The sequence below is a fragment of the Fragaria vesca genome, linkage group LG7, assembly GCF_000184155.1.
Source record: "Fragaria vesca subsp. vesca linkage group LG7, FraVesHawaii_1.0, whole genome shotgun sequence".
Taxonomy (NCBI): Eukaryota; Viridiplantae; Streptophyta; class Magnoliopsida; order Rosales; family Rosaceae; genus Fragaria; species Fragaria vesca.
The window spans coordinates 12,921,634-12,934,373 of record NC_020497.1 but is presented as its reverse complement, the minus strand read 5'-3'; the positions used below and the strand labels follow the sequence as shown (position 1 = coordinate 12,934,373).

The following is a 12,740-nucleotide window of genomic DNA, read 5'->3' as shown; positions in this document are numbered from 1 at the left end:
AAGAAAAAAGAACAACCCAAATGAATTGTGGAGAAGAGTTGGGTTATGGGAGAAAACGTACTTTCAACGATTTTGGGGTAGAAGATGTTGAAAAAAATACTTTTAGCGCGATTTTTTTTTTAATAAGAGATGTTTGTTTTGGTCATTTAACTTACCTATAAAATCTTAATAGAAACATAAAATAATAGATGTGTGTATTAAGAGATTAGGGGTGTGTATTTAAAATTTCTCAGACAAGAATTGCTAAATAAAAACTTATGTTTTCCCTCCATTTTTTATCCACGTGTAAGTTTATAATTCGTTAAAAATATTACTTAATTTGCATTTAGTAATTACTGCTAAAACACAATTATTATTTTAATTGTTAAATATGCTAATTATTTATAAATTTAGCAACAAACTATCCTATATCCTACACTACTGAGATGGTCTCCGCTGAAAGAAGCAGAGAGAAAAAGAAGAAGAAAGAGGATGAGATGCGGAGGAGGGAAGGTTGTGTGTGTGACAGGAGCATCTGGGTTCATAGCTTCATGGCTGGTCAAGCTCTTGTTGCAACGAGGTTATACTGTTAAAGCCACTGTACGGAACCCAAGTCAGTTCCATCACTCTTTCTCTCTTCTTTCTTTCTTCCCGTTTTGTTTTCGACTTTTAATCCATTTGAGCTTGCTTAATTCTTCTATCACTATTTCTCACATTCAACATCTGGGTTTTAATTTTCAATCTTAATTAAGCAAGTTCTGTTTTTGCATGCTGCAGATGATCAAAAGAAAACAGAACACCTACTCTCACTTGATGGAGCAAAGGAAAGGCTTCATTTGTTCAAAGCAGACTTGTTAGATGAAGGTTCTTTTGATTCTGTAGTTGATGGTTGTGAATGTGTTTTTCATAAGCCATCACCTGAGACACCTGTAATAGTTCCAGCCACTGACCCACAGGTTAGATCATCTCTTTATTAACTTGACCAGTTTGTCTAATTTGTTGATGCAGTTTGATTTTACCTGCAAAATCTAGCTAGATTATTGATGTTGCTGCCTCTTAATCTTTGTCAGGCAGAATTAATTGACCCTGCTTTGAAGGGTACTCTTAATGTCCTTGGATCGTGTGTGAAGATTTCGTCTGTCAAAAGGGTGGTTATCACATCCTCTATGGCAGCAGTTGCATACAATGGAAAACATTTAGCTGATGATGTAACCATTGATGAATCCTGGTTTTCAGATCCTGCTTTTTGTGAAAAGACAAAGGTATGTGTGTATATGGTTTTTGTGGTTGCCTCACATACCATGCTACAACTTAATACGACTTCTATCCTGTCTCTTTCAAGCCATAAAAACTATGTGCGTTGTATTAAGACATTGGTTTTCATCAGCTTTGGTATCAGCTTTCAAAGACATTAGCTGAGGAGGCTGCTTGGAAGTTTGCAAAAGAGAAAGGAATTGATGTTATTACAATAAATCCGGGATGGGTGATCGGCCCTCTCTTACAGCCAACTCTGAACTTTAGTGTGGAACCAGTTCTTAAACTCGTAAATGGTATTACTTACATCTGAAGTTCATTTTTACCCATTCTACTCTATCTTGGTGAGAATTAAAGTGTCTGTTGATCTGCTAGAACTTCTGCATTTGTATAATAGACCTTTGCGTTGAAACCCCTTGCCTCCATGGCCATATAACCATATATAACTCATCTAAATACTACTACTCATTTTATTTAATTGATTCAGCACATTTTGAATAATGATTATTCTTTAGCACATCATTAAGAGTGTGTTCATTAGTGTCATTTGAATGATACTTCTTATCATCAGTTTATAACTATTACATTGAAATGCTGATTTACATTCACAGTACAATCATTTGCATGAAAGTACAAACATGGTGATTTACACATGGATATTTCTGCTGAAAAGGGGGTCGGGAGTCAAGTTGACTGGTGAAGGTGTAATTTTCTTTGTGCTATAAACTTTAAGTGAAAGTTACTTTGCACTTCAGCTTGATATCCGTCTTAAACAATCTGCCACATCTACCAAGAAATTATTGTTCTTGATTATCATTTAATTGATGCAGGGACTGAAAAGTTTCTTAACACAACTCACAGATTTGTTGATGTTAGAGATGTTGCCAATGCACATATTCTAGCCTTTGAGAACCCTTCAGCTAGTGGCCGTTATTGTTTAGTTGGAAGCATAAAACATTGTTCAGAGGTTGTGAAAATGTTGCACGATATCTCCCCTGATCTCAATCTTCCAAATAAGTGAGTTGCTAATATAATTTAATTGTCACATGCCATTCCTTTTTGTGTTTTAGAGATAGTCGTAAGAATAGTGCAGGTTTACTTTGTCAGAAATGGTACATTTGCAGATTTGCTGCTAGATTTCATTACTTGCCCTCTTGCATAGTTAGTATCTGCTTACAAGGACACAAAATGCATGTTACTTCTGGCATGAATGATTAACTGATTGCCTATAAAATGTGTATTTGGACAATATCTGTTTTAAGCCTACATTTTTCTTCTGATAAAAGTTCATTGGTCAGCTTAATATCCACAAATAGATTTTTTTCTACATCCCCTGCCATTTGTCCCCCGATCTAAAGTAAATGTTATACTCAGTACAGTTAGTAATCTAAACATCTTACAATTGCCCTATACATAATATTGGGACTTCAATCTCATAGTCTCTATTTTGACAGATGTGCAGATGACAAACCTTTCACACCAACTTACCAGGTATCAAAGGAAAGAGCCCAATCATTGGGTGTAAAGTATACTCCGCTAGAAGTGACACTAGAGGATACTGTTGAAAGTTTGAAGGACAAGAACTTCTTCTGATTATGGAACTCATTCGCAAGTCATGAAACAGTTACAGATTGATAGTATATGTACCTCTCAGTCTCAGGTTTTATCGTTTATGATATCATTGCCTTATGTAACTTATAGCTTGTGGTGACGATTTGCATATATTGGTGCTTTGTATCATTTGCAAAAACTATAACTTATCAGAAAGTATAATGTGTTGACAATCATCTCCCAGGCTTTATATAGTATGACATCCATGTATATTAGGATAAGTAATTAATCCTAAGCTAAGTCAACTATAGTACTAATGCTAATTGATATACAAAATTAAACATGATAAAGCTAGTTGATACAGTTCATTCTGTTGCAGCACAATTTCTCCAATCAAAACCAAATACTTGCACCATAAAAAATCTGGGTAAGTTCAGACTAATTATCAATTTATCATTACTTTTTGTTTTGAGAGAAAACTGAAAACAACCATCAACCATTAGCTAATTCATTAGTTATTCTAAGATGACCCAGTCAGGGGAATCTAATACATTAATTAAGCTGCATGGTCTCCAATGTCACAAAAACTCAGCTTTGTAAACTACGTTGTATGCCTTGGCTTTGTTTGAATCCTGGCTGCTTCTATATATTCATCCATTTACCAAGAGAAAAAAAGCTCGGCTCTAACCTTCTACCAGTGAGAACGAGAGAACAAGGATGAGCTGCGGAGAAAGCAAGGTTGTGTGTGTGACAGGAGCATCTGGGTTCATAGCATCATGGCTGGTCAAGCTCTTGTTGCAACGTGGTTATACTGTCAAAGCCACTGTCCGTGACCCAAGTCAGTTCCATCACTCTCTCTTTTCTTTCTTTCTCCCCAGTTTGTTTTTCAACTTCTTATCCAATTAAACTTGCTCAGGTTAGCCAGATCTTTCAAAATCTCGGTTTTAATTTTCACTCTTAAGAAAGCATGTCTTGTTTTTTGGCTTTTGCATACTTCAGATGGTGCAAAGAAAACAGAACACTTGCTTTCACTTGATGGAGCAAAGAAAAGGCTTCATTTGTTTAAAGCAGACTTGTTAGAAGAAGGTTCTTTTGATTCTGTAGTTGACGGATGTGAATGCATTTTCCATACGGCATCCCCTGTACTTCTTTCTGTCACTAACCCTCAGGTATCATCTCTGTCTTTGTTAACATACTCGGCACGTTTACCAGTTTTCTAATTTGTTGATGCAGTTTCATTTTACCTTCAAAATCTAGCTAGATCAATATGCAGTTATGCACTATAATGTCGCTAGCTCTTAATCTTTGTCAGGCAGAATTATTGGACCCTGCTTTGAAGGGAACGGTTAATGTCCTTGGATTATGTTATCGCAGCAGTTATATTTAATGGAAACCATCTTGCTCCTGATGTAATAGTGGATGAATCTTGGTTTTCAGATCCTGCTATTTGTGAGAAAGCGAAGGTTTGTGTGTGATGGTTTTTGTGGTTGCCTCGCATACCATGCTGTACCTTAATTCTAGTTGTATCTTATTTCTTTCCTGCCATAAAAACTATGCGTAGTGTGTTTACTAAGACATTGGTTTTCATCAGCTTTGGTATATGCTTTCAAAGACATTAGCTGAAGAAGCTGCTTGGAGGATTGCAAAAGAGAAAGGCATTGATATTATAACAATAAATCCAGGATTGGTGATCGGCCCTCTCTTACAGCCAACTCTGAACACAAGTGTGGAAAAAATTCTGAATCTCGTGGATGGTACTTTTATTAATATGAAATTCTACAACATGTTAACATATGAGATATATACAATCACCTATGACATAGTCTGGTGGCTTTTTGTTACAAAGTAACTGTCAAAGTTAGTTTGTGCTTTAGCTTGATATCGGTCTTAAACAATCTGCCATGTACTTATAGTTCCTGATAATTTTTTATTGATGCAGGGACTGAAAAATTTCCCAACACAACTTATGTATTTGTTGATGTTAGAGATGTTGCGATTGCGCATATTCTAGCTTTTGAGAACCCCTCAGCTAGTGGACGTTATTGTTTAGCTGAAAGCGTAAAACACTGTTCAGAGGCTGTGAAAATGTTGAGTGATATCTCCCCTGCACTCAATCTTCCAGAGAAGTAAGTTGATAGAGAGGGAGGGAAGTTCATTTGGTCAAGTTGATACCTGCAAATACATCTTTGCTATATCCCTGCCTTTTGTTCTGTTCTCATACTTTGTTAAAGTAATTCTTATTCTCAGTACCGCCGGATAATGCAAACATTTTCACAATCTCAACAGTTGCTGTTTTTGACAGATGTGCAGATGACAAACCTTTCACACCAACTTACCAGGTATCCAAGGAAAGAGCCCAAACTTTGGGTGTAAAGCTTACTCCACTTGAAGTGTCTTTGAAGGATACTCTTGAAAGTTTGAAGAGCAAGAACTTCTTCTAATTATGGAACTCATTTGCAAGTAAGGAAACAGTTACTGTGTATCTTGTAGTGTTAATTTGCTCATAATTAAGCGTACCTCAATGGTGTTCTGAGTCATTTGCAGAAAACTTCAACTATGATTAATAGAAATGAAGAAGCCCTTGAGAGGGAGTGCATGGTGCCGTTACCGGCCTTTACGAGGCCTTTGGTTTGGGACATTGGGGTTATAACGTGTTAAGACTTTATGTGAAATGAAACCGACAAATAATGAAAATTAGAGCAACATTGCAATGATAGATTTCATTGGTTACACATTGCTTGTGTAACCGTTAGGACAACAATTTCTATTATATCAAAAATCCCAATAACAAGTTCATAATAGATTGCAAGACCATGCAAGAAAAGAATGTCTGTTTCTCGAAAGCTTGCATGCAAATTTAGCAAATATCAATATCATGGTTGGATCTTGAAGAACTGATATATGCATGTTTCATCCGTCGAAGCATCTCACGCGAATAAGCAGCTTAGCATTTCTTCCAAAAGATTGGAACTGAATTGAATCTAAGCTATATCACTGTCTAATATATGATCATGACGTAGGTGCTGATTGCATATTGTTTGACTATGGTCATAGAACAACAGCTGATGACGCCTTCCCTTCCGTCATAAATTAACTGAGTGACAACGTTAATACTGCTGGGTTGTCGAGCCAGATCGATCTTCATCTCCATCAATCACCATTAAACGTACACAGAGAGAGAGAGAGAGAGAGAGAGAGGATGAGCGGAGCAACGAAGGTTGTGTGTGTAACAGGAGCCTCCGGTTACATAGCATCGTGGCTGGTCAAGCTTTTATTACAACAAGGTTACACTGTAAAAGCCACCGTGCGTGACCCAAGTCAGTACTAGCTACTACCAATTCCACTTTCAGTAACTTTGTTCAATTTAACTTGCATCGATTCTGTTGTTTACCATCGTCTTATTGCCATGATGGTTTGGTAAAGCCTTAAATTTGCAAAAAGTGATCGATTAATCTGTTCGAGTACCAAATTGTATAAGCTTTAGAATCCTGACTGGCTTATTTGACTCCGACTATCCATGGATGTGTGTGTATATGTACTTGACAGATGATGCAAAGAAAACAGAACACTTGCTTTCACTCGATGGAGCAAAGGAAAGGCTTCATTTGTTTAAAGCAGACTTGTTAGAAGAAGGTTCTTTTGATCCTGTCATTCATGGGTGTGAAGGTGTTTTTCATACAGCATCCCCTGTCGTATTATCATCTACTAATCCGCAGGTTAGTCAATTTTTTGCTGAATATAATTCTGCTATGAATTCATGTAAACTGTAATCTTTTCACCCGCTATATATATGATCAAAACTGAGTTGAATTAAGGAAATCCGTACCATAGTTAAATAAGGATGGCTTCACCTGAGATACACACACACCCAAATGAATCATTGATGATGGTTAACAACAACACCAGATAAATTCTTATATATCAAAGAGGAACAAATACAGTATGTGTGTATCTGTATTTGTTGAGATAATACATTTTATTGTTCGAAATCAATCATAATATATGTAAAAGCAGCAATGATTCTTTGTCGATCTGTAGGCGGAACTCATTGACCCGGCAGTAAAAGGAACACATAATGTTCTGAAATCATGCGCAAAAACTGCGACTGTCAAGAGAGTGGTTTTTACTTCTTCAATGGCTTTAGTGATGTTGACTGGAAAACCTTTGACCTCAGATGTGGTAGTTGATGAAACATGGTTTTCGGATCCTCTTGTCTGTGAGAAACATAAGGTATAACTGTGTTTTCTACCTTTTGTGAGAAGTATAAGGTATATGGAGTTATGAACTATAAACTCAAACTTAAGGTCTTTAATGTGTCACTTGTTCGATCAGCTATGGTATATGCTTTCAAAAACTTTAGCTGAGGAGGCTGCTTGGAAATTTGCCAAGGAAAATGGGATTGACCTAGTTTCAATGAATCCCGGGTTTGTAATTGGACCGCTGTTACAGCCAACTCTTAACCTCTCTGTAGAGGTGATTCAGAGTCTCCTTACTGGTACATGCACATATTCTTCATCTATCTTTTTCTATCATCCATCATCTCCTATCTGGAACTGATCAGATGATTCTTGTGATGCAAGCTAGCAGTTAATGATGTTTTGTTTCCCTTTTTATGTAGGCAAGGCATTGCCGGCTACAAATTACAGATTTGTTGATGTTAGAGATGTCGCCTCTGCCCATATTCAAGCATTTGAACTTCCTTCAGCTAGTGGAAGGTATTGTTTGGTTAGCCATTTCGCGCACATCTCCGAGGCTCTGAAGATTATAAGACAACTTTATCCGACTTTGAACATTCCTGAAAGGTACATTGTCATTTGCAAAGTAGAACAACTAATACCAGTGTCACTAATTAAGATTACTGCATGTTACTAAATTCCTCATATTATTATTGGCAGATCTGAGGATGACAAGAATCCTGTTCGTATTCTTCCTTCTGACCCATTTTTTCAAGTATCCAATGAGAAAGCAAAAGGTTTGGGAATTAACTTCTTTCCTCTTGAAGTAACGCTCAAAGACACTGTTGAAAGCCTGAAGGAGAAGGGCTTCCTCAATTAGCTAACTGGATTAAAACGTACACACTGGTTAGATGTTTGCAGTTGAAGTCTTTTTTCTCAACTCAATAGAGAATGTTGAAGATGCATACATGTCCAGGATTTCTTAAAATAAGCAAGTCAGATTTGGAGCTGTCCTTGGTTTCTTATTCAGCTCATTTAATCAAAAAGTGCTGACTTAATCAGAAGCACATTTGAAGAATTCAAATAAATGGAGAATCACAACTTCTCGAATTCAATCAGCTGCTCTTATGGATTGAAGAATCAGTATCTCTTGCTCTTTGTGGATCTATTAATCTGTTATTTTGCTCTTTAGTTACTATTAAGTACGGTGTTGCCTTAATTTGTTATGGTTTGTAAACATATATATTTTTTTTTTGGCAATGGGTTTGTAAACATATTATAGGCGCTTCTTTGTATTGATGTTCATGAGAACGTACGTAGAAAAAGGGTAACAATGCTAGAGTCAAAAAGGGTTTGAATTTTTCAGAAACTATGTATCAAGAGATATGATTGTTGCAGCTGCAAGCCTGCAACGAGGCATAAGATTTGTAATCATGCCACAGATCACGTAATACTTGAAGAGAAAAACTATGTTATCCTTCTAAAATCTAATGGGTTTAAAATATTTTGGCTATCTTTTAAAAAATAATTATATTTTGGCTTTTGGCTTTTGGCTTTCAATTTTTCTTTTCAAAGAAATTGCAAATTGATAAAACCCGGCGGTCGGATTTTCCATCTCCAAGGAAAACCACTCCGATCCCCTATAGAAAAATCCCTAATTCTCCTTTTAAAGCTTCGACTAGATTGATATAAACTTTCTCAAGCTCCATTCAATCTTTCTCTGCTTCCACATACTAACTTCAAAGAGTGGATAATAGACAAAACTATAAGTCTCAAACTTGAGATTTTTTTTTTTTTCAGAAGCTTTTAATGGTTAGATGGGGCCATAGTGGATATTAGACAAAGCTAAAATAACGTACATGAGATTTTTAGAAGCTTTTAATGGTTAGTTGGGGTCTTTGGAGGAATGGAAGCAACATTCTCTTAACCAGTAAGAAATGGGTAGTTGGGTCTTTGGACTGGTGGTGGTTCTGGATATGAAGGCTATGGCTATGGAGCACCTGCACTTGCTGGAGTTACTTATCCTACTGTAATTAGGAATCTGTGTTTATGTTTGTTCTTGTTGATCTGAGTTGTATTGATATATGTGTTTGTGTTTTGTGATATAAAGATCCTGAATTCAGTTTGTTATAGTATGGTATCAGAGCTTAGGAATAATCACAGATCACAAATCATTGTTTGTTTTGATTCAGTAACTAAAGAAAACGAATGAAAAACTCATTAAGTGATCAAACTTTAAGAATACCAAAACATATTTCAAAAGGCCTGTTTTTATGTCTGATCCATTTTATTTGAGTTTTAGGCCCGACTGATGCAACTTTTGGCTTTTCCGAATATAATCGTTAGTTTTATAATGGCTAGTTTTTGTATCAGTCTGAAAAGGTGCACATCTGCGATCAATACGCAGAAAGGGATTCAAGACCCCCTAGTGCTCTAAATTTTAAAATGGATATTTTGGTGAAATTTTCCTTCTTGTTTTGCTTCTGTTATATTATATTATTGCAGCGCCGTACCAGATGTTAAGATAAGTTCTCTAGATGTTAAGCTTGTTAAAATCATGATTTTGTGTTCATGTCATATAAGAATTGTGTTAGAACAATTTTCAAATTATAAAAGAAATTGACAAGTAGAGATGAAAATGTGTGAATATATACCACCAAAAGATATGTTAGTTTGAATTGAATTAATTCAAACTATGTGATTGTTGGTAATTAAACTAACACCAGAAAATCAATAACTCTTATTGAAGAGACTTAACCTTTGGTGAAGAGTTACCAACTTGAAGAGTCACACCAGTTCCAAAAGACACAATTACTTCTATATAAAAAAGTTGTTCTCTGCATATTTAGTACATTCAGAAACTCTCTCTATTCTTCTCAATAAAATCTCTATAGACAAAATTTAGAAACTATATTACTGCAGTTATAGTTTCTAAGAATCTTGAGCCCCTTGAAAACCTTCAATTGAGTGTTGGTTGATTGTCGTAAGTGCAAGACGCCGATCAACAATAGCAAGATTGCTAGGTTTCATTGTATCCATAAGGCTAATTTGCATAAATCCCTTTGCACACAAGTAGTGGGGGCAAATATAGTCTGAAAGATAGCGTTGCTACAACGTGCCTTGAAGCATAATCTCTTTCAAATTGTCATAACCCACTGATCTATATTTACCAAATTTCCAACAAATTGTTGGTGATGCAATGACTGTTTTGTTGATGATTCCGTGTTTGTTACATGAACTATATGATTTTAACATGATCAGGAGATAAAGAACTATATGTATGCATATTTTGATATTTTGTATACTTGATACTGTTGTGAATTCGATAAAAAATTACATAATCATGAAACTTAATTAAAATCTACAAAAGACTAATAATAAAACTGTTTATCTATAATTCACATTAAGAATGCCATGATAACATATTCATAAAGACAAGGAATTTATGCAGAAATCAAATTGTTTACTTTTCTGGAATTTTACTGATGTCCTGCACAAAGTATAAACAGGAGGCAACTTGTGCAATTAAATTGTCTTCAATATTATTTTGGAAAATTGAGTATAAACAGGAGGCAATTTGTGCAATTAAATCTAAAATTATACTTATATTTTGTTCCTCTTTTTTCTTTTTCTTTTTAAAAAACTTTTTATTAATAACTCACACACCCTACATACGTCAATGAGGTTTAAACTCATGACCTCAAAATTGTCAGTTAAACATATTAACCAACCAAACCACAACTTATCGACACTTATATTTTGTTCCTTCAAAGAGGATGCTCACTGTATATTTTTGTTTCAATGCAGCACCTTATATATCACCAGATGCTTATACTGATTGCTTGAAACCTTACTAAATCAAAGTTTTGATTGTTTCACTTAATAACTAGCATCTGCTAAATATGGTTTGGTGATTTGAATTTTCAGTATGTTGAGTTTTATGCCACAAAGGTATTACTTGATATCTTTAGTTAAGGGACTTTAGTACTAGCACATGAAAGAAGATTTCAGATTTAACACATATTATACTATATATAATAGCGTTAAGGGTTTAGTATTGTTCATTCCGATGGTGAATAGACAGTGCTGCCCCTTCATGGTTTTTATTTACAAAACTGTCATTGTCTCCCTGAAAAGACTTTTCTACCCCTTATTTTGTTCTGCTTAACAGTTGTTATACGTGTCCTCTTTGTCTTCTTCCATGAAAACCTAACGTGTCTTTCCCCGTGATGCGTGTCGTTTGACTGTGCTCTGTTTCACTTCCACCGTTCCTCCCTCCACCTTCCATGTCTTATTTCTATCACTGTCTCCGTAAGAAGCCCACAGTTCACACGAAGACCAAAACTTAGGTTTTCTCCTTCCCATCTTAACTTTTACTGATCCAATGGGTTCTTGGTTTACCTCTATCTGCTTTATTTTGCACTTGATTGTTGATTTTGTATTCTGTTTGTTGTTCAGGTGGAATCGGTGATCGAAGACATGACAACACTTCGGGTCCGTGACATAAAGCCTAGAAGGGGTGACATCAAGATAAAGGTTCGTGTGCGCAGGATGTGGAGAGGAAAAATTCACCGACCTAATGAAAAACTGAGGGATTAGGTTGTGTGATGGTTGATGAACATGTAATTTTTGTAACTTAATCATTTTCGTTTTGATCTTCGTACTCTTCCAGTTTATATACGGTGCGGTTGTTTTCATTTAATGATCATATTAACGAATCCCTTTTCATGCAGGGTGATTCGATTCATGCTGGGTCAAGGAAGCTGATGTTGAGAATGTGTTAGACAACATAACTGAAGGATCTGTCTATGAGATAACTAAGTTTAGTACCATGAAAAACCAGGAGGCACACAAAGTTGTACCCCATATAGCGCAGCTACTGTTCAACAACAAAACTGTGTTCAGACTGATTACTGGAGAAGTGCCTGCGATACCTAAACATTGCTTCCATCTGATGGACTGCAATGAACTTCCTGCACGCAAAAATATAGACATCCTGTTGTCAGGTATATATATTACAAGCTCTACAATTACGGTCAACATATTTGATTTTAATCTTCTGCTGCTAAACGTATGTTTTGCATTGAAAACGTTGCATTGTTGCTAAGTTAGATCTAATTGGACTGCTGACGTGGGTGCTTCCGGTTAAAGATGTCACCATCGATCGCAGATTAACAAAAAAAATAAAAGAGAATTGACATTACAGAACACCAGGTAGCATGCAACTGATTCTAGCATGAGGCATATTAATAATATTGAATAACATACTTTTGCATACCTTAGTTGTTTCATGGTTTAGTTTTAAATGCAGCAAATTGGCCTGTAGAATGCAATGTGGTAACAAGGAAGCCTACATACACTGATTGATGTGTCTATTGGTTTTCATAGGAATGAAGATCTAGAAGTAGCACTTTGGGGAGACTTGGCTTTGAAACCAACAAGGTTTCAAATAGTCCCTCGAGTTGTGATAGTTATCACAGGTACAAAAGTGAGGCCTTCCTCAGGTATGAACAAATCACAGTTTCCTCGACTACATCATACGATTGTTTATTTTCAGATAATTGTTATTGTATTTGTGGTTTCTTTTAGGATACAAAAAATTAAGTGAAACTTATTTTAACCTGACAGATTATAGGATCTTCACTCACTTAGATTATTGGTACTGTTTATTTACAGACAACATAATACTTTACACAAGCATGCACACGCATTTTTCTCGACCCAAATATTCCTGGGGTACAGGAATACAAGACAAGGTACACACACGAAGTTGAAAATAAG

General features: G+C 35.8%; 1 protein-coding gene and 1 pseudogene across 2 annotated transcripts in view; both read left to right on the top strand.

Moving 5' to 3' along the window:
* LOC101295856 overlaps nucleotides 1-3,019 on the top strand; it is a 17,747-nt gene extending 14,728 nt beyond the window's left edge. The window contains exons 7-12 of the mRNA XM_004307180.1: nucleotides 469-592; nucleotides 757-935; nucleotides 1,050-1,241; nucleotides 1,367-1,529; nucleotides 2,064-2,250; nucleotides 2,688-3,019. Of these exons, the coding sequence (XP_004307228.1) occupies nucleotides 469-592; nucleotides 757-935; nucleotides 1,050-1,241; nucleotides 1,367-1,529; nucleotides 2,064-2,250; nucleotides 2,688-2,826 (984 nt within the window). The 3' untranslated portion in view covers nucleotides 2,827-3,019. The remainder of the gene's footprint in view (nucleotides 1-468; nucleotides 593-756; nucleotides 936-1,049; nucleotides 1,242-1,366; nucleotides 1,530-2,063; nucleotides 2,251-2,687) is intronic.
* Nucleotides 3,020-3,501: 482 nt separating this feature from the next.
* On the top strand, nucleotides 3,502-8,416 carry LOC101295563 (annotated as a pseudogene). Its single transcript, XR_185242.1, has 12 exons — nucleotides 3,502-3,622; nucleotides 3,784-3,953; nucleotides 4,097-4,247; nucleotides 4,376-4,538; nucleotides 4,724-4,910; nucleotides 5,087-5,174; nucleotides 5,981-6,101; nucleotides 6,331-6,500; nucleotides 6,823-7,014; nucleotides 7,117-7,293; nucleotides 7,414-7,593; nucleotides 7,687-8,416. The product of XR_185242.1 is annotated as a cinnamoyl-CoA reductase 1-like (transcript).
* The last annotated feature ends 4,324 nt before the right edge of the window (nucleotides 8,417-12,740 follow it).